Source organism: Anopheles bellator, chromosome 1 (genome assembly GCF_943735745.2).
Source record: "Anopheles bellator chromosome 1, idAnoBellAS_SP24_06.2, whole genome shotgun sequence".
Taxonomy (NCBI): domain Eukaryota; kingdom Metazoa; phylum Arthropoda; class Insecta; order Diptera; family Culicidae; genus Anopheles; species Anopheles bellator.
The window spans coordinates 46,445,719-46,473,479 of NC_071285.1; the positions used below are offsets into that span (position 1 = coordinate 46,445,719).

General features: G+C 54.2%; 1 protein-coding gene across 1 annotated transcript in view; it reads right to left on the reverse strand.

Moving 5' to 3' along the window:
- The window catches only part of LOC131215730 (titin-like), a 130,227-nt gene that overhangs the window by 78,485 nt on the left and 23,981 nt on the right, over positions 1-27,761 (reverse strand). Inside the window, exons 10-16 of the mRNA XM_058210122.1 lie at positions 25,868-27,749; positions 25,420-25,799; positions 24,599-25,078; positions 22,374-24,142; positions 22,321-22,342; positions 20,172-21,696; positions 9,362-9,508 (exon numbers count right to left, since the gene is read on the reverse strand). Of these exons, the coding sequence (XP_058066105.1) occupies positions 9,362-9,508; positions 20,172-21,696; positions 22,321-22,342; positions 22,374-24,142; positions 24,599-25,078; positions 25,420-25,799; positions 25,868-27,749 (6,205 nt within the window). The remainder of the gene's footprint in view (positions 1-9,361; positions 9,509-20,171; positions 21,697-22,320; positions 22,343-22,373; positions 24,143-24,598; positions 25,079-25,419; positions 25,800-25,867; positions 27,750-27,761) is intronic.

Here is a 27,761-nt window from a genome sequence, read left to right on the forward strand (position 1 = left end):
ACACTCCCATGCCCGGGGGGATGGATATCGATCGCGGCGCTTGAAGATCGGCTTCCGTTGCATTGCCGACCGACCTGATAACCACCAGGTTTTCTGGCCCCACGCTTTTTTATTTGGAAACCCACCAACCGGAACCCCTTTTACTTCGCGGTCCCGTTCGGTTCAACGTGCCTGCCGTTTGCGGGTGACAAAAACAGTCGCCAAATCGCCAGCGAAAGTGATGCTCGTGTTGGAGTTGGAAAACTGTGAACCTTGGACTTGGGCGACGATTAGAAACCAATCTCTGGGTGAGCCAAGCGGTCCACACGTAACAATCACGGTCTCTCGGTAATCAACACACACGCTGCTCTCGGCCACTAGACAACGAGAGGTCCGTGAAGGGCCAGGGGCACACAGTGGCGACTTGTTTCTTTTACTCCCAAATATGGCAACCGGGGCCTCAGCCCCAGCTCAGCCCGTACTTGGGAGGCCTGATGACCGCCACACGCGCGACGCCCATCGCGGCGTAAGATGGCGTAAGAAATTTGATACGACGGATGGGCCGACGGCGGACGGACGGACGGTGGAGCTTGACCCGGCCGTGTATGGTAGTGGGAACGGGTACGACGGGAAAGGACCGATCACCGCTCCGCCTGGTGGGGGGGAGTGAGGGCACACCGTACGTAACTGGAGCAACTTCGTAGCTGCTACTGTGTGACCTAGAACTGGAACAATTTGTTTAACGACCGCGAGAACTGATTGGCGGGCAGAAGTTGTTAACAAACAAGCATTAAAAGGTCGCGCCTTTGGACAGCGGAATCAGAATGAGGTGCAACCTCACAGTTTTCTCCATCGTACAGTGATGTATTTGATGCTCGAAAAAGGTCCAGAATTTTGCAGAATACTGCCTTTCACGAATAGAACCTATGAATGTTGTTCCAAAGGGGTCGATCGAAAAAGTGTCCCGCAAGACAATGTGTCAATGAAATCATCGAAATGTTTCTTCATTGATTGACAATTTTCGGACCCTCAAGGTCTTGGTGGAATGTTTGAGAAAATCTGAATCCCCTTTCACAAACGGTTCCAATCCTGACCCAGATGCAGATCGTCCAGGAACCCCCGTAGTCGTCCGAGTCAGGGCTTCGAAGTCGCCGAAAGAACTGATGTCGCCGATGGGCGACTTGAAAAAGGTGTTGAAGGAAGCATCCTCGGAAAGCACCTTTCGGACTCCAAAAAACCAGAAAGAAACATGGTCACGGCCAGTAGGCTCGGTATTCTTCGCTGGATTCCTGTTTCGATCGCAAAAAGGTTCCACAGCATCCGTTTTCACGAAAATCGACTCTTTGACCGATCACGGGAGTAGGGTTTCCCCACAGGTCACCGGAACCCGTATTTTTTCGGGGTTTTCACACGCCCCACTAATTGGTCTCCCCTGGCAGTGGATTGGGTACGTCACATGGAAACGAATTCCTTCGTTTTCGTCTTTTCACGCTCGTATCATGCGTACGGTGCTGCCACTGATCATCAACGCGTCCGAACGGGGCAGCAATTTTCTTAAAATAAGCAGGCTGGTGGGTTTTGCGCTGCTCCTCAACCGTCGCCGTCACCGCAGCTTCTGCCACGGCGGGAAGTTACAAAGGCCTGCCCGCCAAGTCCGATCCCGCATCGGGTTGGGGTTCTCGAGAGAAAGTCGGGCACCGCCGAAAGCAGTCCTTTCGACGCACCCACGCCCGCCCGCGCAAGTAGGCGACCCAGAGCGAGAGCAGAGCCAGGACCGGATGGAGTAACGCACGGACCAGCGCACCGGGCGGGTGTCCGTGCGCGAGCGAAATTCCTCTGCGCGGCGGGACCTGCGCGTGCGAACATTTCGGCCAGCGCAGTCACAGTCAGTCACAGTAACGGTCTGTGCGACACTAAAAATAACGTTTCACAGTGCGCAAGCAAACCGAACGAAGGAAGGTATATTTTTAGCACATTCGCTCGCCTCGCCAGAGCCGTGCTGCGGTCGGAACACACGGATTTTTCACACCGAACACATACGCAGGATTTTGGCAGTTCCAATTTTTCTCGCCATTCAGGAGCCTTTGGAACCCCCGGGAGCGGTGCACGGGGTGACTGGAAGGTCCCTGGTCCACTTTCTGGCCCCACCTTTCCACGCATGTCCTGGGATTCGTCACTTCGCCGTGACTTTTCGCACGCACGGCACGGCACACAGTAGGCACAGTTTCGCATTACATAACCCGGGGATCACCAGCCTCAACAGCCTCACAGCTCGTTGCCGGGCAACTAACCTCGCTGTTGGGTTACTTGATGGCTCACGCTGGAGTGCTGCTCCGAGCGGCTGCTACTGATCCGTTGCTGGGAGCTGCTAAATTGCTGGTGTTGCTGCGAAAACTCCTGCTGGCTGCTCATAAACTGCTGCTGCTGCTGCTGGTGCTGCTGCATCGTCGTTGACGATTGTTGCATCATCATCGACGATTGCTGCTGGCGCACCTGATGCTGCTGCTGCTGCTGTTGCAGCTGCTGCAGCTGGAACGGTGGTTGATCAGGGTTCGGTCGCTGCATCCTGCTTCACTCCAGAATGCCACTCGAACGTACTCAACAGACCCACGGACACGGACACGTCAGAGCCCCCTTTTGCTGGTTTGACTGGCCTTGCGATTGACTTTTTCTCGAAAAATTTACAAACACAAACACAATACACACGCACACGAAGCGAAAATAATCGAAACTCAAAAACTCAAAAAGCGAACAATGCGCGCTTAACAACACTTAACAACTTTCTACACGGTCCCTCTTCTCGGTAGATATTCCTTCGCTGCCTTCCGCCACTGGCTTCACTTCTTTTTTTTTCGTTTCCCCGGCACGGGGACTCAGGGCAGGGAAGCAGACGAGAGGTCGGAGGTCAAAGACACTTTCTTTCTCTCTTTTTCGTAGACAACAGACTAATCACTATTTCTTCCTCCGGGTTGTTGTCGAATTTTTTTGCTCTTGCAGACCACCACTAGGTGTGTATGATCACTACTACGCACAGGTCTCAGGTTATCCAGTCCGCTGAATGCTGACTTAAACTGAGAGGATAAAAACGGATGAGTAAAGCAGCCGTAGGCAGACCCAACGGAGGGAGTCCCCAACCAAGCTGGAGATCTATCCCCCCGGGTTGGGCCCCGAGCACACAAGCGATAATCCACAATCCACAGTCGGATCGGTGCACGGAAGGTTCCCACGGACGGACGTACGTTTTTCTTTCTTGCGACACACTTTTCCACACTTCAGGAGCACAGAGAGAGCGAGTTGGGAAGAAGGAAAAACGCTCAAGTCATCCCCGAGACGAATAACTTAAGACGCGTCGGTCGGTTCTGAAGAGCGAGCGAAGAGTGAGCCTCGGGTCGGCCACAGTTTTCGGTCACAGCCCCGGGTCCTGGGCGTTCGCACTATCCCGGCTCGGTTTCGTGCGTAAGTCGTGCACGCCGGCGCACTGCGGCGGTCCCTCAGAGAGGCCCTGGGATCGGTGCCAAAAATACGACCACTCACGTAGCAGCTCTGGCACCGGCATGGAAAAACTACACGCCTTGGAAATCTACCAACCGATCGATGTGGCGAAAGTCGCACCAGGTGCTCCAGGAACAAACCACTGACTAGAGCGCGGGCGGGCACAACACCATCGCTGGTAGCTCAACATCCTTGCCACACACCGGAACCGAAACTCCACGACAAGGGGAAGACAAAAACAAATGCGATCTCTGGTTACAGCAATGCCGGCCCCTTCCTGGCCGTTGGGCGTCGAGTAGAAGAATGAAGTCGCCCCGCGGGCCGCCGACACTACGAAGCGCATGCGCGAAACACTCACTGAGTGTCTGTGCCGCACTCGGTGAGTGCTCGGTGCTGCGATCTCAAGGAAATTGAGTGCCACACGAACACGCTTTTCCGGCCGAGAGCCGTGGGTTGGGTGGTGAAAATCGTCGGCAGCCCATACTTTTCACGAGTGGCACTTTTTTACGTGCTCTCCGGGCTCTTCGTTGGAAAACTCAAAAAAATAAAACAGGAAAAAAGCGATAAATAATTCATTGTGCCGTGCCGCGGGTGAGGGTGATGCCGCGCGTTGCGTGCGCTGGCCGCGCGCATCGTTGGGCGATCTTCTTTTTCGCGATTATGCGAAAATTATGCTCCCGTGTGGGCGCTGGGTGCGAGGGGGGCTGGATAGTGACACTTGGCGCGCGCGGAGCCGTAAGCAATCATAAGCCCGTGCGCGGGCGATACGCTCAATTGATAATGATGGCGCGGTTCAACTTTTCTCCCCCGCGGCCCCGGTGGAGTGGGTCTCTTAAGTGGTCGGCCCCCAGCAGCACAGCACTACAGCACTATACTGTTTACTGTTTGGACAGGTCCGATAGTAAAAAACGAAAAGAAAGCATCACGCAATCCCTCTCTCTCTCTCTCTCGCACTCGCTTGTGTTCCGTCTTTGGAAACAACAGCGCAACAAATTAAGCAGCGACACAGCGTCTTTCTATCGTTGTCGTCTTGCTATTGGCGTTGATTATTTATCACTTTACACTATTTATTTTATGGTGGCGATCTCTCTTTCTCTCTCTTTATGGTGATTATTATACTAGGCCCGTCTAGTGCACAGAAGCTTGTAATGGATAACTCTCAGCCGATCCCACCCACCTAAGTGCACCAAAGCGCGATCCTTGTCCGGGAACGAAAAATCACCAAAACAAGGAAGCATTTGGATTATACTTTTGGACAGTAGCAATGGCTGTTTGAGGAGCTTTTCCAAGACTTTCCATTGCAAGAGAAGTTTTCCCCGAAAAAAAAACACATTTTCGCTGATAAATCTTTGCAAAGTAAATCGCGAAAAACATTGAGTCCTTCGAATTAAATGTCTCGGGCTGCTAAAATAAATGATCAATTGATAATACGACAATATGAACTGTATTGCGTTGTACGTTAACTCCGTATCACCCGTTGATTAATGTAGCTGTCGAAAGTATTTTGCACCAGGACTGCATTGAATCCTTGCCGAAAATCAAGGGCAATGCCTTGGTTGCACGCGATCTTTTAGCAAACCTTTGCTGCTGATGAGGCAATCATTGTCTTTAAAAAGAATAAGCAACATTGTTTATTGTTTGTATCGCTCAAAACATGCATCGTGAGTCACCTAAGTGAATCCCTGAACGTCTGTCGCAACGGTTAAGTAGCGGTTGGCGATAGCTTTGCTACAAAACATCGATCGAGATTATTGTGGAAATTGGTTGAAGGTTACATTCAGATCAAACAAACAAGTCACAATCCATCAAGAGTAAGCTCGATAGATTTCGGAATACCTGAACACAAAGAAAACCGAGCCCGGAACGGTGGTTGCTGGTGCAACACCAACAGGTAGTGCTGCTCGTGTGGCCAAGATTCCCATTCTAATCCCGCGAAAATTCCGAACTTTATTAATAAAGATGACTCTCGCACCCGCTAGCGATGCACCTTCGCCGTGGCTGGCTACCGTGTCTCAGTATGCCCTTTCGGTTCCATGCACAGTAAATTAACATTCGCAAATGGGGCGCTCGCTCGCGGACGACCCGAGTCTATTTTTCCACCAAAATCCGTCTGTTTCAAATTCGCGGTCGGTCGCGGCGTTCGTGAAAACTCCAAAGCATGCTCGCACACACATACAAGCCCGCGGTGCAAACAGGTGAAAATCATCCTTTCCCAAGCAGCATTCCTGGTGGATGACTTCAGCAGGCGTGACTCACGGCCCGAGTGAAATTTTCTCCGCCCGCAGAACGTCGGACGGACCGATGATGATACCGCCGTGAGCTGTCACTATATGGCGAGGATCTATTTTACCTACCGTGGGAATGATTCACGGTGACCTGACTGGGCGGTGGCCGTCATCGAGCGAGTGTGCTGCGCGGAAATGATGGAATATTTTTAGCCAATTATTTGTCACACAAAATGACGCCCGCCGTTTACTATTCGCCATCGGGCGCAACGACGTGGCAAAGAATGCCCTTCTACGAAGATAAACTCTTCCAAATACGAAAATAGCCAACCGGCGAACCCGCCACGGTGCACACCGTTGGTCGTGAATCGACAGTGGGCGGATGTTTTGGTTTTGGCTGCCTTTTCCCTGCCCTGCCTGTGCTCGTCATAATCGTGCGATGAAACTGCATCGTGAAAATAAACCCACCCAGTCAGTCCATTGCGGTCAGATCGCCATTTTCTTGGTAGAAGAACGTGGGTTCAGCTTCATTTACTAGAACCTCAAGCTCAAGCGGCACGCCGAATGAAACATTTTTTGGCACAAACCAACCACAGGAAGGTCACATTGCGCACTACGATCGCTGTTTTTCCCAATTCCATCGCCGTCTTCTAGTCGCCTTTGTGTCGCCAAACTTTTGGACATGTCGCTCCATGTCAGGGGTCGATCAATAAGTGCCGATGCTAAATTTGAACTAAAATAAAATTGCTGTCGTTTGTAGTTTGAATTTTTGTGTATCTTGGACCGGTTGGACCGGTCATCTGTATGGGTTGCGCATGTATGGGTTGCGTGTAAGGGTTGCGCCTGAAAAAAAAATTAACCCTGCATTTCACTCAATTCCTCTTATGCCCTAGCTTGGACACTTATTGACTACCCCGACTCAAACGAGTGGCAGTAACACAAAGGTCCTGTGCCAAGTAGTGGGTAGCCACATCACGAAACACGACACGCGCGCTGTCCGTAGCCACTGCTGTTCGCAATTTGACAGTGAAATATGATTGCGCCGGTCCGGGATGTGTTGTTTGGAATAAACAATAACACCAGCAACACAGCTCGGGCCACCTTGAAACAGGCTGGCGGCCATCTTGAAGTGTGATCTTCAAGACCACCCTCATGATGGCGGCGAGATGGTGCGAAGGTTATGGAATATCCGAATGTCGAAATCCGCCTCCGGGCTTTTTAATTTCGCAACAGCAAACCATTTGCATTTTTCTGCGTTGTTTTGGGCCATTTGCCCCATCGTCCGGCGAGAGTGCAAATTGGAAGGAATGTGCGCGTCACAAGATGATGATTTCATCCTTGGTTTCCGTTCTCCTCCGTTCATCTGGCTGGCTGGCTGGCGTGTGAGCGAGGTTTTATTAGATAAAACGTCGGCGCCTGCCTCGTCCGCGGGGTGCATCGGCGATCATAAAGACGTTACTTGCCTTGGCGTGTTAGCGATCGTTTTGCACAGTTTGCGCAGCCGGTGGAGTAGACACGCAGCGAGCGGCGGCACTGGCTGCAGTTTACAGCCTGCACTTTGCACGTTAAAGGCCCACCATAATCATTTCTGCACGCCAAGTAGCCATTTTATAGGCCACTGATCAAGCCACTCGACGCCCCGATGGGGCCGATCGTTGGAAAACATTATCACTTTTCGATCGTTCCACTCGGAGGTGCGCGGCTGAGTATTTAACACCTCACGGCGGCTAACGCCGAGAGAATCGGATTTCAAGAGCCGTGTGACGGAAGAAGTATCACTTTACGAGCGCGTGCCACCGGAACATGGATCAACCCCGTTGGACCCGGTGGCAAGGTGAATGGGGAAAATGTCATGTAGCTTTGGCAAAGATCATGTTTTAAGTCTACTTCACATAAGGGTCCCCTTTATTCAATGGTACGCGCACACGGGGCTCATCTTTCTTCGGACCTTCGTGGCACTGCTCAATACGGGAACAAACGGCGAGCAAAACGGTTTACAGCTGATTGACATTTCCTTTGGCAGGTCACGCAGAGGCAGTCTGTAGCTAGTGAACTGCATTTAACGTGGGGCCAGATGAAAGGAAATTAATTTATAGAAACATATGAGAAAACAACAAGCTTGTTGAGCTATTAACGAAGGCTTACTTCTTCGTAGCGATTCTCGGGTTGAATACTCTATGAATTTAAATTGTCTTAGTAAGATGACCTTTCTCACCGGTAAGGACAACACACTTAACTCTACGTAAGCCTGATTCAATAAGACAGGAAAAAAGCAAAAGGGTTTTCTGAAATTTCTTTGCCGACTCCAGACATTCGAAAATTGACTGTACTGAATTACTGACTGTAAGAGTGTTCAATACTTGCTTTAATCGAACGCCGTTAAAGCGTGGCTTAAATGCTTCATCCAAACCTATTTTTAGCAACTTCTAAGTCGAGGTAACAGTGTATTTCTCTGTTGCGTACTCTGCCACAGGTGCGTATCACCTGTGGCAAGACGGTGTGTTGGGATGAAAAGTAAGATATACTAAATTGTTGGAGAACTTCCAGAATAAGGATTGACACATCACGAAGGTGCAGGATCTAGAAACAAGGCCCCCAAAACCTGGGAAAACCTGCTGGGCTTGGAAAGTAAAGAAGGAAAGTACGGTGCGTGGCGCCGTGCTACGTTTTCGGGGGGCACCCATGCAAAGCAACAAACTTCACCTCGTAACCCATATTGGTGGCTCTGGGCCACCATCAGACCTTTCGTTTGGGCATATAAATATTCATTAGGTGACCACCGCCCCTAGGTCTGGAGATCGGACCATCGGAAATTGCGCACAGTTAGCGCGGGGTTAAGGTCTGATTGCTTCGCGATGGTGATGATGATGATGCCCCCAACTAGAGCCCGCAAGTGATACCTTCGGAAGGGAAAGAGCAACGTGAACATCGCGGCGGCCAAAAACCTCAATTTATTGCGGGACACCGGACACGGAACGACGCGTTTAGTGGTGCGCTGTTGGTGTTTGCGCTCGTTTTTGGTGCGGATTAGAGGTGCCGAACTCGGAAAGAGTGCAGCCGGCGATCGGCGATCGTGAAGGTGGTGTGCTCCACAAGCGTGTTAAAAGGTGGTGTACATGTGTTTTCTCTAGCACTTCCGGAACGTTACACGATTGGTTCCACCGTTCGCCACTGGAATGAGACAGAAAAGTGTGCCCAACGGGGGCTCTGCTGATCAGCAACGTGTCAGATGTGTCTGATGGAGATCGATCGATCGATCGGGGACCTCTCCCCTGGCGAATGAACTTCTGATGTCGCATGATGTTTTCAGGTTACGGCGCAACGAAAATGGCGGATGTCAGCGAGAGAAACATGCACATGTTGTGGAGATGCAGAGAAATGGAGCGGAGTAGGAAAGACAGACAGAGTGAAAGAGGCAAGCAAAAGTCGTACCAATGACCAACGAACGTTCGGAAATGGCTCCGGAGTGTTTCAGTAATTTTGTCCGTTTTCCAACCAAAAATAACCCCATTCCCAGAATCTTCTTCAGGCCACTTCAGGATGCATTAGTACGTAAACATGTCAATGAGGAGTAGCTGAATGTCGGATGTGGCGAATGGGCCAGACTCCAATTAAAATTGCATTCAAAAATATACCCGGAGACCGGAGCCAACCGCAACACTTACCTTCACAGGTCTGTATCAGGCAGATGGAGCGGTACGTTTTCTCGAGCGAGTCTACATCGTCAAGGCCAGCGCCGGGACTTCCGTTCGATCGATGGGACGGACTAGCTCCCGCGGGTTGTAGTTCCTTGTAGCACAGGAAAGACGTTTCTAAAATAGACAGTTTAAAAAGAGATATCAGTGAAATGCTAAACTTTGAAAAAACCAACCAACGCCTCTTGGTCGGTCATCAACAAAAAGTGGACCGAGCAAAACCGAGACACGAAATTAGGGTTAAGGGGCAGCATTTGGGTCAGAACAACACCATTAACGTTGACAACTCACAACCACGCCACGTTGTGGCGGAGATCGTAAACGATACGATCGGTACATTGATAAATATTTAGTAACTTTCCAAAAACGATGGTGATGGGTGTTTTACAGGCCCCCTTCGGCACCACCACCCAAAGGGTGTGTTTGGTTTAATTGCTCGCCGGCGATTTCGCTGAAACCGAGCCGGTCTGTGTGCGTCTGAGCCGTGGATCCTGTGGTGTTAATTTATGCTTTTCTTCGAGTTGTGCGCGTGAACGAAGAGTGAAATTTGCTACCGAACGCAGAGGCAGCCTCTGTCAATAGACAGATGATCCGGGAACACCCCGCATGTCACACCGGAGAGTGGGGCGAATTGGGCGAGAAAACATATTTTTAGAACGTTTTCGTTCATTCTCACATGTGTGTGCGTATATATGGTGCAACTAAACACACTGTGACACGCACACTGCGAAGCAATTTTGAATTGTGATCTTGCGACTACGATCACAGGCCAACCGAGAGCAAGATAATTGTTGGGTGCAAAAGTTGAGGAAGTCAGCTGAAAGCCTTCGGATTACGCGAAATCGCGTTACGAAAATGTGTTTTCCAACGGCACAATAGCGAACAGCAGGGTGAACAACAGCACGGACAGTTGTGGAGTAAAAATAGAAAACCACCGTTTGCGCTCAGGATGCGCGGGATGTTGGCAATATTTTTTCCCTATAACTCTATACCCGATCGGTACTTATGAGAGATTCCGCACCCGATGTACGAAACTCTGCGGTATATTTTTCGCTGGCTGACGGGCTGCAAATTAGCTGACAAACACAAACAGCGGTCTGTGATCGAGCCGTTTCGAATGGTGTTTTGAAAGAGTCATTTATCAGAGTACCGGCCCTGGCGGGGAAACGTCTCATTTTAAAGCAGGTTTTGAGGTAATCTCTGACGGGCATATCGCAGGGATGTAGTTTGATGATTTATAGAACTGACATAGGTGATAGAGTTAGGATACGGCGACGACTGCTTCTTCAGCATCATGAGAGCTTCCCAGAATCCTGTAAGGAAAATGGAGCAACTAATGAAATTAAAATTGATCCAAATAGACGAAAGAAACAAAAAAGGACCACGCAGTACGTTGGAAATATAACCTTAAAATGTAGACACCTTCGAAGCTTTCGGCACATCAGCTGCCCATCGATCAAGTGCTCTGTGCCTTTTTGACAGTAATTAACCGTACGTCAGATCGACACTTGCGCACGTCGAACAGTGGCGGCGAGTTGAAAACACACCCAGAAAAATAAACTCTCTCCCCAGGAAATTATCCCTTCCGGCGCGGCCATGAACATTCGACACATTCCTTTCCGTAATGATTCCTCACGACTATCCTCGCGACGGCCCTTCTTCGCGTGATAATTGACCCCGTGGCGTGACATAATGTGCGTGCGTGCGGGAACTCGGGACAACAACTGTAATTTGAGCTGCCGTCCGAAGCATCGCTGAGCCTTTATTTATACGATACGCCGTCCTGCCCTGGGGCGTTGTATTAGAAATGTCCTCACCGACTGGGGAGGGAACCGCCGGAAGCTAGCAAAGCGCCGGCCATCACCGGGAGCCCTTTTATCGCCACTCTAACGCCCATTTTATTTCACCCATTTCGGCGGCGAGATGGTTTTGTTGGATGTTTATTCCGTACACTGTTTTTCCGTCATATTTCCCTCGGGGGGAAACCCGCAAAAACCGGCCAATGTGCCCGAGATCAGTCACGACAACTTTAATTCGCTATTGCTCGCTGCCTACGTGAAATTAATCATTCGGTGAAATCCTTACGATCAAGCGGGCTCGGCGCGGAGATTCATCTTTGTCACCGGCCCAAAGCTTGAGAAGATTATTTAAGCAGGAAGCGAAATTATTCCGCCCAGCTGGCTGAGCCGATCAAGGAAAAGATCACGAGAACGCGGCCCCAAATCAAACGCTACGATTGCGCCTCTCGATAGGGGGCGCCACCGTACGGGGCCCGGAACAATGTAACGGTGTGAAACACACGCGATCATCGCCGTCGGATGGCTGTGGCCGATATTTTTAAAAATAACACTCCCGTCCCGGCCCGTCGATCAGCCGACGACAGCCGCGGGCTTTTATCAACGCCCGGCGCCGTGCCAAACGGAACGTACGTTCACGCGCGCTTGTCAGGGTGCCAATTTGAGCCACAGCCGAACACGGAACGCGTCCGACGCACCACAATTCAATTAATGGCTTCCCACAAATTGTTCCCTCGCTGTCTTACTGGCCCACAGCCGAGGGTTCCCATTTATCTTCATCGTTAGCCAACCAGCCAGCCAGTCAGCCAGAAAACAAGATGCCCACAATGCGTCTGGCGCCCTCTATCTCTTGCTCTCAATTATTCGCTCAACTCAACGGACACGATATGGCGACACCCGCTTTCGAAACCGGACCAGACGCGTGAATACCCCGGCGGTGGCGGCGACGGCGGCGGAACTTACTTAATTGATTGACGCCACAGGGCAAGAATGGGCCAGAGAAGCATTACAGAATTTCGTGCCATCCGCTGACCTTAAACTGGTTCATCGCACTTTCCTCGACGCCAACGTGCGTGGCATGAATGGCACTCGGTTGCGGTTGCCACACCGGCAGCCCCAGCATCAGCCACCAAAATGCACCGCCGCCGCCGTCGCCACAAGACCGAGCATTTCCCCGACGGCGATATGTCAAGGTAAGCGGAACGCAACTGCCAAAACAAACGGGAAAAACAAGAAGACGCCATTTTTTTGGGGGCCCCCCTATGTCATCATCGTCCGTGAGAACCCCAGCGAATGCCCAGCATCCGCAACCGCATCACGCAGATTTAGTGGTTCCCACCACGAAACTCACGACTCTGTCACGACTCCGAGTGCGCAGGATCGTACCGAGCGATCCCGAACGCTCTCGATCCTTCGATCGGCCCCTTCCGGATGGGTCACCAACACACCCAAACACAGCCGAGCAACTTGTTATTGTTGTCATTGCCGGTGCCGGTCGTGGGCAAGCAAAACAAAAACAGGAAAACTCGCCGACTGCGGCGGCGATCATCGTTGTTGTTTACATTCACCCGCGACGCCCGTCATCGTCGTCGTCGGAGCATGCGCCATGTTGGTCCCGCGACCTGTCGATCCGTGCGAAGGCTGAACCGACCGGCCCGATCTCACCAACACACTGCCTGCTGGGCCATCAGCGGTGCAAAAACAGCTGACGGATTGGTTCTCTCTCTGGCGCCGCTCTCGCCATCGTTTCGAATCTGAGTCACGAAGAATTCTTTGCGATTTTGCGGCACTTTCTTGTCCAAGGCGCCGACATCTTCGCAGCGGATAGTTGCCAAAAATAGCCCTGGAATGGACCTGGTTTCTATCGCTATTCCATCAGCACTCGTGTGAATCTTCCGCCGGTCGGTCTCATTCGGGAGAGAGAGAAGCTTCACTGCTGACTAATGGCGCTGGAATGTGGAATAGAAATCTTATCGGGTGTACGGAAAAGCGTTGCTTACAAGTCAGCACTCAGGATTTCTGTGAGCCTTTCAGGGATGCGGTTTTTCGGCCGTTACCAACTCAATTTAGGGAAATTTTCTGTAGTCTTTGACGGCCATCTTCCTTGTGGGAATTCCTACAACATGAAATGGAAAAAAAACTTCAGCATGGTGGGTACTGTGGAGGGAAGAATTTCCTTTCTCAGTTCGTTTCAGTTCGTTTCTGAGTGTCGATCGATGGCCGGCCAGCCCCGATGGGAGGTCGGAAAATTTCTCTTCCCACACGTTACAAGCTTCCCCCAGTAGACACGTTATCGAATGCACGCGCTAATGATAGTTTTCCCTACCAAACGGGAAACTGATCGTTATAATCGCTGCATATGTTTAACTAACCGCCCCGACACGCCCGAGTACTGCCGGCGATGCAAACGATGTGCGCGCCCGCCGGTGCAATGATACGCATATTGGCACATTGCGGAAAATGTAAATTGCGGCTGGCGTGGCGTACTCGCGGCGTTTTCTTCTCTCTAATTAGATCGGGCTCGGATGTATCGGGGTTAGGAAAACCATCCGGCATCGACGGCCGGCACGATCACGGCGAGCACGGGCTACCATGGAGGCGGTCCTATCATAAATCGATCACACGGATGATTCATTTTATGTGGTTTTTCGCACCTCGCGTTGCAGTTGGTCGCGTGCGTTTAGCTAGTTGCGATCGATTATTTGGCTTTGGATTAGCTAGTTGCGATCGATAACTAGTCGAAAACGATCATTCTCGAAACCTCGAACGCGATGACAGATTCTCCTCCTTGGGGCAACTACTTTGTCGCACGGTGAATCATTTTGCAGACATAAATATATTCTCCTACAAGAGTCATCATCCCAAGGCGCGGAATAAGGCGTCAACAAGCCCGAACTGCCGGCGCCCTTTCATGAGTCACTCGATCGACGATCACTCGAGTGACCACGACGGACACGTGGAAAAAGGGAAAAGATTAGAAATAGACACCGCTGCCAGTGCCACGCCGTGGTGAGCAGCCGACCATTTTCCGAGTTGCGCCCGAGCTTTCCAACACGCGCGCGCACCCGCGTAAAGCTCGGCGTTTTCCGCTTTGTAATAAAGATGTCGCTAATGCTATGAAGGAGACAGAGCAAGAAAATTAGAACCGAGTTGGTGGGCCGTTTTCAACATTCTTACCGATGTTTACTTCAGCCGATAACCGATCATTAACAATACGCAGGAATGAGTGTAAAACAGCGGTGGTCTTGGTGTTTGGATACATAATTTATTCCTTATGATTGGTTCGTATAATAGCATAATAGTAGCGCTGTGTGATCTTGGGTCATACAGAGAAGAGAAAAAAGAACAACTCGTACTCGTCCTATCGTCCAGTTCCTAGCTCACGCGCGGGTGACTAACGGTCGTAATCCAAAAACAAGGCGCACATAAGGCAGCTCTCCTCGATCTCGGCGTAAAACACATTTAATGGGTAAAGAGCAACGGAACACAAAGCTAATGCCATCCCGACGGAATGGCACCGATGCAAACGCGCGCTCCACAGCATAAAGTAAACACAGAGAGTTTTTGTCGATTCAATTCGTAAATGGGGGTAACACATTTCTTTGGGGTCCATATGGGATCCTGGGGATAGTCAATCGTTTCAATCGTTGGTTTGGGTGTTCTCTTATTATTAGTTCTTTTTTTGGTTAGGGTTCGAAGGCACCTTTTTGGTCGTATAGTTTTCTATTTTTATGGCTAGTTTTAACAGATTTTTCTTTGGCATTTGTTTCGAAACGTGCCAAAAAAGAAGCCAAGAAGTGAAAGCGAAACTAAATAATAACTCGTAAGCGTACCGAACCGTGTTCATGTCGCGTGTAACTAGAGAAATGAGACATTAAAGAAGCAACACAACTGCGCCAGCCTGTTGCATTCTGTAAACAGCTCGAGACCGCGGTGCCATCGCCGTGGGCCGCTAGCATAAACCACGAAGAACGCGTATGCTCCGTGGTACGAGCGGTTGTGTAATGGTATGGCCAGACACCGAGCCAGCAAGGGTTTGGTCAGAGCGGTTTACGTAAGTAAGCGAAATAGGGGCACGAATTAAAACGAAAACCGACTAGGAAGGAGCATAAAAAAGTACACTTTACAGACAAAAAAGTATTGAAAGGGACATAAAAGCAAGCACAGCAGTTCTAGGCGTAACACGAAGGCGTTTGGGTGCGCGATCGATGGGGACGATCGGACCTAGGACCAACTTTATCGGGATTCGCGCGTCCGGGGACGTGCAACTACTTCTTAACCGACTAAACGAAAAAAAAAACGGAACGGAACTCAAACGTAAGATGAACAAAAAGAAAACGTAAGGATCCACTTCCTGGCCGCGCGCGGATCCAGTTCGTTTGGGTCGGAATCAATCCAACCGGCGCAGTGGCCCAAGTCCCTTCCTGGTGTTGGTGGAACTCTGGGGCTCTTAAGCCGATCTCCAGTCACTGTTGGCTACGTGCAGCTCGGCGCTGGTGACCGCGTACCCGAGATGGTTCTCGGCGAGACAGCTGTACCGGCCGGCGTCAGCTGCAAGATAACAGAGCGTATGGTCAGGTCGGATAGTCCGTGATGCCTTGGCAGGCTTGCGAGACGACTTAGGGCGCACCTTCATAGGCCACCGGTAGCGACAGGCGGCAGACGCCGTTACGGTGCTCCGGCACGTACTTGTAACCGTCCTCGATCGGTGCCTCGTTCTTGGTCCAGCGAATCGATGGTGTTGCATCGCATGCTACGATGCACTCGAAACGCGCCGGTTGTCCACTGACAACTGCGATGTCCTTCAGGGGCTAAAAGAGGCAAAGGAGAGGCCCATTAGCATTGGCTCTACCGCAGACACCCTCTTCCCCAAAGGGGCTTATCTACTTACAGCGACGAACAGAGGCGTTTTCGTTGGGACACCCTCTTCCGGGTGTTGCTGCTGCTGCTGGTGTTTCGCTGGTGTGCTGGTCGTTGATCGGTTGAAGCCTTGTGCTGTTGGATCTGGATGTTGGAGCTCACCGATTAGTGCCACTTCATTGACATCACGTAAACACACACAAAACACAGTGACACATGTACATGTCGATGCGGAAGCGGATTCTCATGCGATCGCGATGCGTGATTATGATGCAACACACACATCAAGCGGAACACTTTATTAGAGGGTCCACGGGGTACTTACCTCTTGGGCTTCCAAGGACCTTTACCGTGCGACCGAAAAAACACCAACACACAAACACAAACACGTAAGCGGATTTGACGGCAAACGAAAGCGGGCATGCGAAAACGTCATTAGCAGCAGTATGCAGTAATTTTAAGAATGAATGGCCCCAGCGACACTCTCCGACGGGGGCTTTCTACTTTTTCGTGGAACAGATCAATCTTTCGCCCGGGTGGCCCGCGAGCCGCTCGTTAGACGCCCGGTAGAGGTGAACAATTTCATGTCTCAACAGAATTGCGCCAATAAATTATCAACCCATCATGCCGGTCTTTGAGGCCGGTGTCGGGTGTCCTGCCGTTGCTGGCGCTCCCTCTCCCTCCCGGGTGCGGTCGGAATGTCGTCCAACCGCAACAACGGACGGCAGCTGCCGCTGCTTCGAGCCCGGTGCGCCAGTGTAAAATTCTGAAAATACTGCCGGATTGCCCGTGCTGCCCGTGCGTCTATTTTTCTAATGTTGCCCAATCGGCAGCACACCGGCACACAAAGGGTCGCGGGGCACACAAACGATAACAGCAACATTAAGAAACGGTGGCGCTCCCGCCAGTCCCGTACCCGCCGTTTAATCGCCATTACGTAAGCCGAACGCGCTCGTTACCGTGAGCGCGTCACGAGCTGGGTGGCAAGTTTGCGCCATCGCACCACCAATTGGTGTGGATCGTTTTGTACAGTTTTCAGCCCGTCAGCGAGTCGATTTACGCAAAATGAGCACGGCTGCGGCGGCAGTGGCCAGCAGATAACACCCAAAACCTTCGAATTTTTTTTGTTCTAAAGATGGGTTTTCCGTGTTGTTTTCGGCGCGTTTGTCGCCGATTAGAGAGGCGGGCGAGCGCGCTGACAGGGGCGCCACTCGTCACAACATCTGCAAACTCTTTCGAAATCCCTGTTCCTATTTTATTTCCCGTTTTACCTATGCACTGAGCTGGTCTAAGTGTACTCAGATGACTTAAGTACACCTAATCGAAGTAGTTGATGGTAATTTGGCAACCGGTTGGTCGCAGACAATCAACGAAGGCTTTGATCAGCAAATGTGCGGATGACAGTGAGATGGAACGGATTCAGAGAAATTTTAGGATTCAGGAAGGTTAAATGGCAAAGTTTGATTAAAAACTCGTTACTTTCTACATTTAATCTACTTCCTACCGACCTACATAAGTTATTACTGAGCTACCCTTCCTAGAAGACCTACAGATGTTATTAAAGGACACCATCTTAGTTTTGTGAGAGATACAAAAAGAAATAAAAATTGAGCATCAAGGAACATCGACATTGGAAACAATGCCAGAGTAGAAGAGTTGGTGCTGACAAATCATTGTGATAGCTTGAAAGAACTGACATAAATTCCAACCATCCGTACCAGGAAAGGTAGGACGTGACTTTCTTTTAAACCAAAGTTTAAACATCTCGGAACACGTTTAGAGTCGATTCCGAAGAAAATTCCTAAAAATCGAAGGGCTAGTCGAAACTCTAGAAAATTGATTCTTTGGATTGGATTAAATTTGATTATTCATGGGGTCGGGTGCCTTGCCTCAGAAAAATAGTACATACTTTTTCTTTGTTACTTTGTCAAAATATACATAGAAAATCCGTTGCTTTGAATGTAATTGGTTTAGTAGTTTTAAAGTCCACCGGACAGACAGAGAGACAGAGCTTTATCTATATGCAGGTACAAGTAGAAGGACCCTATGGACAGTGGTTTAGACAGAGAAGAAGAAGATTAGTGGTACGACATCGATCAACATGCTCACAGAAGCGTTCAACACCAAGTGTACTCGAACATCGTACGGCCATTTTGCAATCATTCCAAATCGGGCAGAGGCGTTGCTGCCATACATCGAAAGCCAAACGTTAGGCTAGAGTGCCATACAGATTCCGCGGGCACAGGAGCATCCACAAAAAGTCCGCCCAATGGCGGCCACAGTACCTGGAGTGGCACAGTAACTGTTGCGGTTACTACCAGCACCAGCGCGCGACGGTGTCGAGCGGCCACTCATCGTCGTCGGAGTGACGGGACGGAACGGAACAGGCCCGTACCGGAAGGCGCTGGCGTGCAGTTCCGGTGCGGGGACTGACGCCGACCGGACACCGTACGGGGGCGTTGTCCCACCGGGCCGACAGGCACGATCGTAGTCCTTCGTGCGCTCGTGCAGCACCGGCACCGAAATATCACCCGCCACGAACTGGGCCGGGTTCAGATAGCGCGGGTGCTTCTTACCACCGGAGCGGCCGCCACCACCACTGCTGCTGCCGCGACCGGCACGACCGGCCACTATGCGATGGCCCTCACCCGGAAATATGATACCGAACTCGTACCCGAAATCGTACTTGAAGTAGATGATTCCGGTGTCCGGATCGACGTGCTTGGTACCTAGAGGCCGAGGTTGTAGGGATTATTTTAACCAGTTGTAGACGAAGAATTGAAAGCACACATTCCTTCGAACGTGTTTCCGTTTACAGTGTTTTTTGAGGAGAGAAACACAAAGTTATAAAAAAATAAACATATAAAAAGCAAAGAGCAAACGAGGTCGGAGAAAAGTAAAGAATAGAAAACGTAAAAAAGCACACTTTGGAAGTGGTAAATAAAAATATAACAAGCAATAAAAAGGCAATAAAAGGGAAATAAAAATACACATTAGCAAAAACTACCGAAAACTTGCAAACACAAAAATAAAAAGATAAAATAAAGAGCAAACCATAGGCAATCCTAGAAATGCTTGACTTGATGACACATTAAGCAGGAAGGACATAATGGAAGCAATCACTATAAAACCCCGATCTTCGTACGGGTCGAAGGGGGTTAATGATAGTGGCGTGATAGAGGAGTAGCACTAGTAGCTAAACGGCGCGTAATGAGCGAATGGGGTTCTCTAATGGCGCCAATGGGTAAGGAAGAACACGATTTAGAAAGCAGACGTTTTACGGCACCACCGGCCAGCCAGCTCTTGGGGCCGACACCGCTACGGAGTGAAAATATGATTCTTTCTGCCTGGCCTCTGCCCGCCGGTGTGTGTGTCTGTGTAAAAATAGACCTCTGCCTCGCGGTGCGATTCGGTGAGGTGATTCGATTCGTAGGACCCACCGCTGCTGCTGCTGCTGCTACTCCGATGCTCATGAAACAACAATAGCGCGGAGCACGGAGTGACCGCGGTTTCCGTGTGCGTCCGAGAAACGGAACGACCTGTCGTTCGTCGCGAATGAACGTCAGAGCACGCCGTCGCCGGCCTCGACTGAAGGACCATTGCGCCATCGCGGAAGCCACGGGCGGCCGGGACTTTTATTATCCGCCGAGCTCTGAGCGACCAGCGGGTTGGTTTCGGGTTCGGGAAATTTTATATAGATAGCGCACGGCTCCCGTTATGTAACCTCCCGATCCCGAACCCGATCCCGAGAGACCTCGGCCAGAGTTCTATTTCGATTATTGTGGGCACGACCGGTCCGCTGCGAGCTGCCGGGCTGCCGGTGGTGGTGGTGATGAAGCGTAAAGCCATGGCTCTCAAAAGTCCAACAGCAGTCCATCAAAAATAGACCTTCCCCAGTACCGGGTGGGGGTCGCACTGGTAGTAGTAGCAGCAGTAGCAGTAGTCCCACGAATCCAATGGCCCAATGGCGGCGTAAGAGGCAGTCGTAAAACTCTTGAAAACTCCCAACAACAACAACAAAATGAAAACAAATCTCAAAAGTCGGTGGATGAACTCGGCCCTCCTTCTGCTCTCTCTATCGCTCGTGCTGCACGCGCGCCAACAGGTGGCGTTGGTCCACTTACCGTATTGCGACACTCGTGACTCCTCCCGGTAGGCCTGCGGTGGCGGGGCGACCTGTTGGTGGTGCTGCTGTTGTGGTGCTGCTGCTGCCACTGGTGGTGCAACGGCGGCGTAGTGCGCAGAGTGCGGCGGGGCACCAGCTCCGTACGGCATCGCGCCTCCGTACGCGTTCTTCAGGATGGGCTTAATCGGGGTCTTCTTGATGTCGGTCATCACCTCGTTGGCGAAGTGGTACGCCTTCGTCTTGAACGTCTGCGCCATGCTGTCGGCCTGCGCCTGGGCCTGCCGCTGGACATAGCTGTTGCTGCCGGTGTTCACCGGTGCGACCCGGTGTGCCTTCACCGCCATATCGTCGCGCATGTTCGGCACGGGCGTCGTCGCGAGCCGCTTGGAGGAAGCGGTCGAGTATCGGTCCAGCGTTTGGGTCTTGTGGACCATCTCCGTGGTCGTCATCATGGTGGTGGTCGTGCTGGACGACGAGGAGCTTTCGAAGGTCTGCTTCGACGAGCCGGACTCGACGGCTGACACCGCGATCCGGGTCGGCATCTGCACCGGCAGCGTGTCGAACTCCATCGGCGTCTGGATGCGCTCGTACTGGCGCGGCAGCGAGGTCGAGCGGGGCTGCTGGAAGTTGGGCCGCACGCTACGGTAGTGCGGCTCGTCACTGTCCGACGGGTGCGGTGTCCAGAGGGGCCGGATACGTGACCCATCGCTATCGTAGCCATCGCTATCCCGGTACTCGCCGGGCGTGAAGCGACCCGGAGGCCGCCCGTATCCCACCTGCTGCTGCGTCTGCTGTACGTTCAGTACCCGGTTGCTGCTCTCGGACATCTCCTTCATCTGTAGCGTCTGCGACGTCTCGCTGGCGATCATGCTGTGGACTGGTTGAGCCGTCACCGAGGTGTAGTACTGGGCGGCCGGCTGGACCTCGTTCGGCGGGAACGACTGCTGGTACGTGCATTGCTGCTGATAGCTCTGCTGCTGCTGCTGCTGCTGATAGACGGACGAAGAGGTCTGCTGCTGCTGGGCGTAGCTGATGGGCTTTGGCTTTTCAATCTTTGGCGTGTCAAGTGGGTATTGAATTTGGTTCGATTGGATTTTGTCGATGGGATCGAATACTGATGGCGGAGGTACCGCCGTCGCCACCGGGCCCTGCTGCTGTTCGTGCTTGGGCGGGACCGCAAACTGAACTGGCTTGTAGCCTCCCGCCACTGCGTCGGCCGCCGTTGGTCCCGCATCCTGTGGACGCCATACCTCGCTGGCCACCTGGCTGGTGGGTGCTGCTGCTGGGTAGCCATTCTGCGACTGATAAGCGACCTGCTCCGGAACTTGCGGCAGCGGCTGAACTTCCGGCTGCACCAACTGCGGGTGCTCGTCCACCAGCGCCGGTGGCTGCACGGCGGCCGGTACCGGAACCTTCTTCAGCGTCGGCAGCGGCTCCTCGGTCGGCAACACCTTCACCGGCTGCAGATCCTCCGGCAGATCGTTGTTCACCAAAAAGTTCTTGGCACCCTCCTCAACCGTTTCCTGAAGGTGGCGGAAGGCACGACGACAAAGTTGTGCGAACGGCAGCCGCGCAGGCAGGCAGGAAAAAACGAGAAGAAAACAAACAAATCAGTAAATAAGCGCCGTGTCGGGCAGGCGGGGAGCAGGCACACACGAGAAGAAGCCAATTAAAATGTCCGCACCAAACACACAAACGCACGCACAAACACAGAGGCGGGCGGACCGCCGAAATTAGAGAAAGAAATGAACGGAATTTCACATTGACACAGAAACTGTTTTGCACAACACTCGCGGCGGCGCACAGCCTGCTCTGACAGCTCAGAGTCGCAGCCGTGGTGAGTTACCCCGCGGCGCGTGGTGAGCTGTGGTGAAAGGTGAGCAGGCGACGTTGTGACCCGGGCTCCTCGACGACGACGACGCCATGCGAAGGGTAAGTCCCCCTCTTGAGCGGTCGTGAAATTAAATAAAGCAAAAATAAACATTGACATAGATCGATTAGCTTCGAGGTGAGTGTACAACGCACGCGAACAGACGGAGAGACCTCGCCGGGAGCAGTCCTAGGGGGGGCCTAGAAAACCTAGAAAGAAGCGCAAACAGGCACGACACACAACGAGACAAGCAACGAGCGGGGGGTTAGAGAGAAACTTTCGCGACGGCCTCGGAAGACCTCCTCGCAAGCGGCACACGGAACACGGAACATGCGACGAATGCGAACCTGCTGCTGCTGCTGCTGCTGCTCCTGAACAGTCTCCGCGGTGGAGACGGTCACTTCCGACTCCGACTTGAGCTGCTCCTGCTGCTGCCCGACGGTGGACGACGCTTCCTGCTCCACCACCTGTTGCTGCTGCTGCTGCTGCTGCTGTACGACTTCGGAGCTAGTGACGAGGGTCGAGCGGGTCTCTACCTTGCTGCTCGAGTAGCTCTCGAACTTTTGCTCCTCCGTTTGGTCGGCGAACGTGACCGACTTGTGCAGGACTTCCTCGGTGTCGGCCAGGTACCCGTTCAGCTTCCGGCTGCCACCGTCCAGGTCGCTCTCGTACTCGCTCTCGGTGAACGGGCTCTTGGCGCCGAGCGCCGAGGCCCCGGTCTTGGGCCCCGGGACCCCCTGCTGCTGCGGCTCCGCTGGCTGCTCGAACGGCGCAGGCGCTCCGGTTCCGGCCCCCGCCGGCGGTATGTCCGATTGTGCCGCCGCGGCCACTGGCGCCGGCGTCGGTTTCGACTTCTTGCGCGGGCTGGGCGGAATAATCTTGACACCGCCGGCCGGCACGCGTTCCGGTTCCTTGTCCATGCTCTCCAGCAGGGACTGCTCGATCTGCTCCCGGTAGTAGGAGCTCTTGCGCTCGCTCGACGCCTTCGGAGCGTAGCCCATCGTTGGCTGGGGTCCGGGCTCGAGACCGAGCTCCGCAATCGCCCCGTACCCAAAGTCCGCCGGTAGCGTCGCCGCCGCGCACTGTACCATGCGCGGGGCCCTCAGGTCGGTGTACGACACCTGGTGCTGGTGCGTCAACTGCTGCTGTTGCTGCTGCTGCTGCTGGATCAAGGTCTCCTCGAACAGCTTCTTGGTCTCCTTGACCGACATCTTCTTATAAACTTCTTCCTGTTGCTCTTCGTAGTATTGCTGCTGCTGCTGCTGCTGCTGGAGCTGCTGTAGGTGCTGCTGTTGCTGCTGAAGCAGCAAATCCTGCTGTTGCTGGATCTGTTGTAGCTGCTGCTGTTGCTGCTGGAAGAGGTAAGCCGGCTGTTGTGGCGGCTGCTGAGATGACAGCTGGCCCGGGTACAGTGGTTCCACCGGGCGGGTGGACGACCCGAACGAGAGCGGCTCCTGGTACGGTGGCAGCGACACAGGACCCTCCGGCGGCGCAACATACTGAGCGGCTACCGGTGGCTGCGGCTGCGGCTGCACTGGGAGTGACTGGGAGCTCCCGAATCCGTCCACCACGGGAGCCGATGCGTTCAGGAGACTGCCGGGCGTAATCGAAGGCGGTGGCAGCGGCTTGAACGGCTGAGGCGTTTGGTTGTACGACGGACCGGTCAGCAAGTTCGGAGTGGCCACTGGGCCAGTCGCCAGCGAGTGGTGCTGTACCGACACCGGTTCCTGCTTCGGAAGCGTCGGTGCAAAGACCGGTGCCGGAGCGGGAATCGGAGCCGGTGCCGGCGTGTAGACCGGTGTCGGCTGATACGGCGCCACCTTCGGCGGGAAGCTCTGGGTGGGCGGCGGAGCCGCAAATGATGGGACCACCGGGGCCGGTGGTTGGTAAACCATCGGGGCCGAGGGCTGCTCCACCACCATCGACGGTCGGTACGGTTGGTACTGCATCGAGGAGTGCTGCTGGACGGTCGAGGACGCCTGGAACTGCTGCGTCGACGCGAAGGACGAGTACATCTGCGGCGTGGGCTGCTGCTGGGGCTGCTGCTGCTGGGCGTAGATCGGCTGAAATGCGGAACAATCGGCTTTAGCTGGGACGGACTGAGACTTTGAGCGTGTCGCGAACGGAAGTGTCGAGTAGTGGTGGTGGTGTTTCGATTGTTGCAGTTCTTGTTGGGTATGCTTGGTGAAGGATGACGATGAAGCGGATGAGAGCGGTGCCGGCGGTGGCGGTCGGTAGTGTTTGAAGATGGCCGGCGGCGCGGGGTCTAGCGCCCCGACTCCGAACGCCTTCGGAGACGGAGCCGCCCACAGGCGCTCCATGGCGATCGCGTCGGCCGACGGTGGCCGCGGAGAGGTGCTGCGGGCCCTTGGCCGCTCGGCCACCGGCGGGAACGCGGGTCCACCGATCCGGTCCGCCGCCCCGTCTGGTCGGTAGATCGGAGGCGTGGGGATCGTTTCCGGTTGCGGCTTCAGGAAGTCGCCCGCAGGCCATTCCCGTTGCGGCTGCGAAGGAGTTAGTGTCACCACCACGTCACCGCCCCCGTCACCTACCACCGTTGCTGGTGCCCCCTTCGGTGGATCGAAAGACTTCGGTCGTCGGTCCGCAATCGAGCTGCGGGCGCTGCCACTCTCCTGTCTCGACTGATCGGTGGCCGCGGCCGCAGCGGCCAGCAACGACGACGGCTGGCGCTCGGGCTGCGGCGCCTGTGTTGGTGTCGTTTGCGTAGCGTCCGAGCGGGTCACCACCGGCTCGGTGTTGGTGCCCGTCGCCGCCCTACCAGGATCGTCGGCCAGCTTCGTGGTCGTGCCCTCGGACACCGTCGCGACGGTGGGCGTCTGGGTGCGCTGCGACAGGCGAACGGGCGGCAGATCGGGGAACCCGATCTTGTGCTCCATCCGCATCGTCGCCTCCGTCGTCCGGCGCGTCTCGGTGACGACCGTCGACTCGGTCCGCGGCCCGAGCAGCCGCTCCTCGCTCGAGTACTCCTGGTGGGTGGTGCTGCTGCTCGAATCGAACGGTTCGCCCGACTTTGGCTACACTCGCGCACCCGAACGTTGCATTGCAGCGAATGACACGAGTGTGTGTGTGTGTGTGGATGAGGTTGTGGTGATGTGTTTGTGTGATATTGTTTTTACAGGACCACAGGATGATGAATTGCGCGACCCGCGATCCACGGAATCGGAAAGTAAAAACGCACACAGACGGAACATACACAGAGAGAGAGAGAGACAGAATGAGAGAATGAGCGATCTTGACGGGCGCGGGCGAGAAGCGAAGCAGAGGCACACTACATCCTACAGCACGGCACACACAGCACACACACAGGACGGGTCGGGGGAGGACCCCATCCCGCCCCGCCCCGCCCGATAGTTACCTGTTGCTGCTGAACCATGTCAACAAACGAGACGTGCTTCTGGGACGACAACGGTGCCGGCGCCGGAAGGGCCGATTCGCACTCGTGCACCACGAGGTCGGCGATGCTCTGCGCTTCGCCCCCCGCATTCCGGGCCAGCACCGTGTAACGGCCCGTCTCACCCGGGGTCACCTGCTCGAAGATCAACCTGGCACACGGCCCAACCTGCTGGAGGTGGTAGCTGCCAGGGGCGAGTGCCTCCTGCACCGGCCGATCGTCCTTGAGCCACGCGACGGACGGTTCCGGTGTACCGGTCACCTCCACGTCCAGCACGACCCGATCGCCCCGGCTGGCCGTCTGCGCTTGGAGCCTCCGACCGAACACGGGCGGAAAGATGGACTCTGCACGATGGTAAGGGATAGGGATTTAACACGCGACCTGAACGACCCGAAACTGCTCCTTGTCTTACTTTTCACCACCAAATCCGCGGTGCAGCTGGTGGCACCGGCCGCGTTCGTGGCCGTGGCCGTATAGCGGCCCGCATCCGCCGGTGTCACGTTCCGGAGCTCCACCACGAGCCGGTTCAGGGAGTAGTTCACCAGGATCCGCGTGCCATCCGGCACCAGCTCGGTATCGTTACGGGTGACACGCACCTCAGGCGCCGGATACCCGTCGACGGTGCCCTCCAGCACCACGTCCACCCCCTGGTCGACGATCTTGCCGTTAAACGGGGCCACGAACCGCGGTGCAACGTTGCGCCGGGCCGGCTTGCCCGTGCTGATCTGGCCCGAGTTTGCGATGATGGTTTCGCGAATCGACGATTCCTGCTGCACCGAAACCGGTGGCTGGTCGTTGACCTGATCGTACCGCTGGAACTGCTTCGCCTCTGCGATCTCCGCCGGTTGGTCGTTCGTCTGATGGAACGAACGGTCCACCTTCGCTGACTCGGCGTGTACCTCGTGAGCGACCGGAACCCCGTTCTGCTGAACGCTGGACAGCGACGACGATGAGTAGCTAGAGGAGCTGGTGACGTGCTTCTGGAACGTCACGCACGAGGCTCCGGTCGTGTCGACCTGTTGCATCGACTCACCGAGTGGTTCCGGGAGCGTCGGCATAGTTCCTCCCAGCTGCTCCAGCAGCTGCAAAATCGCGACACACTGCGCGTGGCCCGCTTCACTCTCGGCCAGGCACGTAATCTTCCCCGTCAGCTCCGGGCGTACCTCCGGGATGGTGAGCAACTGCCGATCGCCACTGGTCGACACGAGGAAATCGTGTCCCTGGACCGGCTGGTCGTTGAAGAACCAGCGCACCTTCGGTTGTGGCTTCCCGGTCACGATACACTCGAACTTGGTTGGTTCGTGAAGACGCACGACCCGATCGGCGAACAGCTGCCGGAACGTGGGGCACACCTGGCTCTCGGTTGCCGGGGCTGGCACCGTCTCGAATTCGGGCGCATTGACCGAGCGTACGATCAGGTTCGAGAAGCACTTGGCCTCACCGGCCGGACTCACGGCTTTCACCGTGTACACGCCCTTATCATCCGGCAGGACTTGCTCCAGGACGAGCTTTACGACGCCATCGTCCCGCACGACGCAGTGGACCCGGGGTGTGTCGGCCGCAATCTCACGATTGTTCACGTACCACCGGATGTTGGGCCGTGGGTTACCGCTTACCGCACACTCGAACTGCACCTTGTCGCCCTCGTCCGCCAGGATGTCGGCCAGGAGCCGCTCGAACCGGGGCGGTGTCGCTCCCGTGGCGGCCACAGCCGGTGAGGTTACCACGGTGGTGGTGGTGGCGCCCTCGACGGGCGGCTGCGGCCGGACGGCCGGGTCGGCCGTGTTGAGCGGGGTCACCATCACCGCGCACTGGCTCGCAGCTTCCCCGGCGCTATTAATAGCGACGGCACGGTACGGGCCCGCGTCTTCTAAAAATGCCTCGCGGATCACGAGCGAACAGCGGTCGCCCTGAAACAGCAGCTGCACGTCGGCCGACTCCTTCACCGGCCGCTCACCGTGGTACCAGATCACTTCCGGCTCCGGTTGGCCCACGATCACACAGTCCAGCCGCACCGGTTTGCCCTCGAACACCGACACGTCGCGCAGGGGCAACTGAATGGCCGGCTTCACCGGCTCCATATCGCCGCCACCGGCAGCAGCACCTCCTGGTCCTGGTGCCACCTCGCCCACCTCCGAGTCACTGGTTTCGTTCGGCGGTCGACCCTTGACCACCACCGCGCACGAGCAGCACTGTTCACCGGCGAGATTCTGGGCGGTCAGCGTGTAGACACCAGCATCCTTCAGGAACGCCTCGTCTATCACCAATTGCGCTCGCCCGTTTTCGTGGAGGAACTAAAACGACCA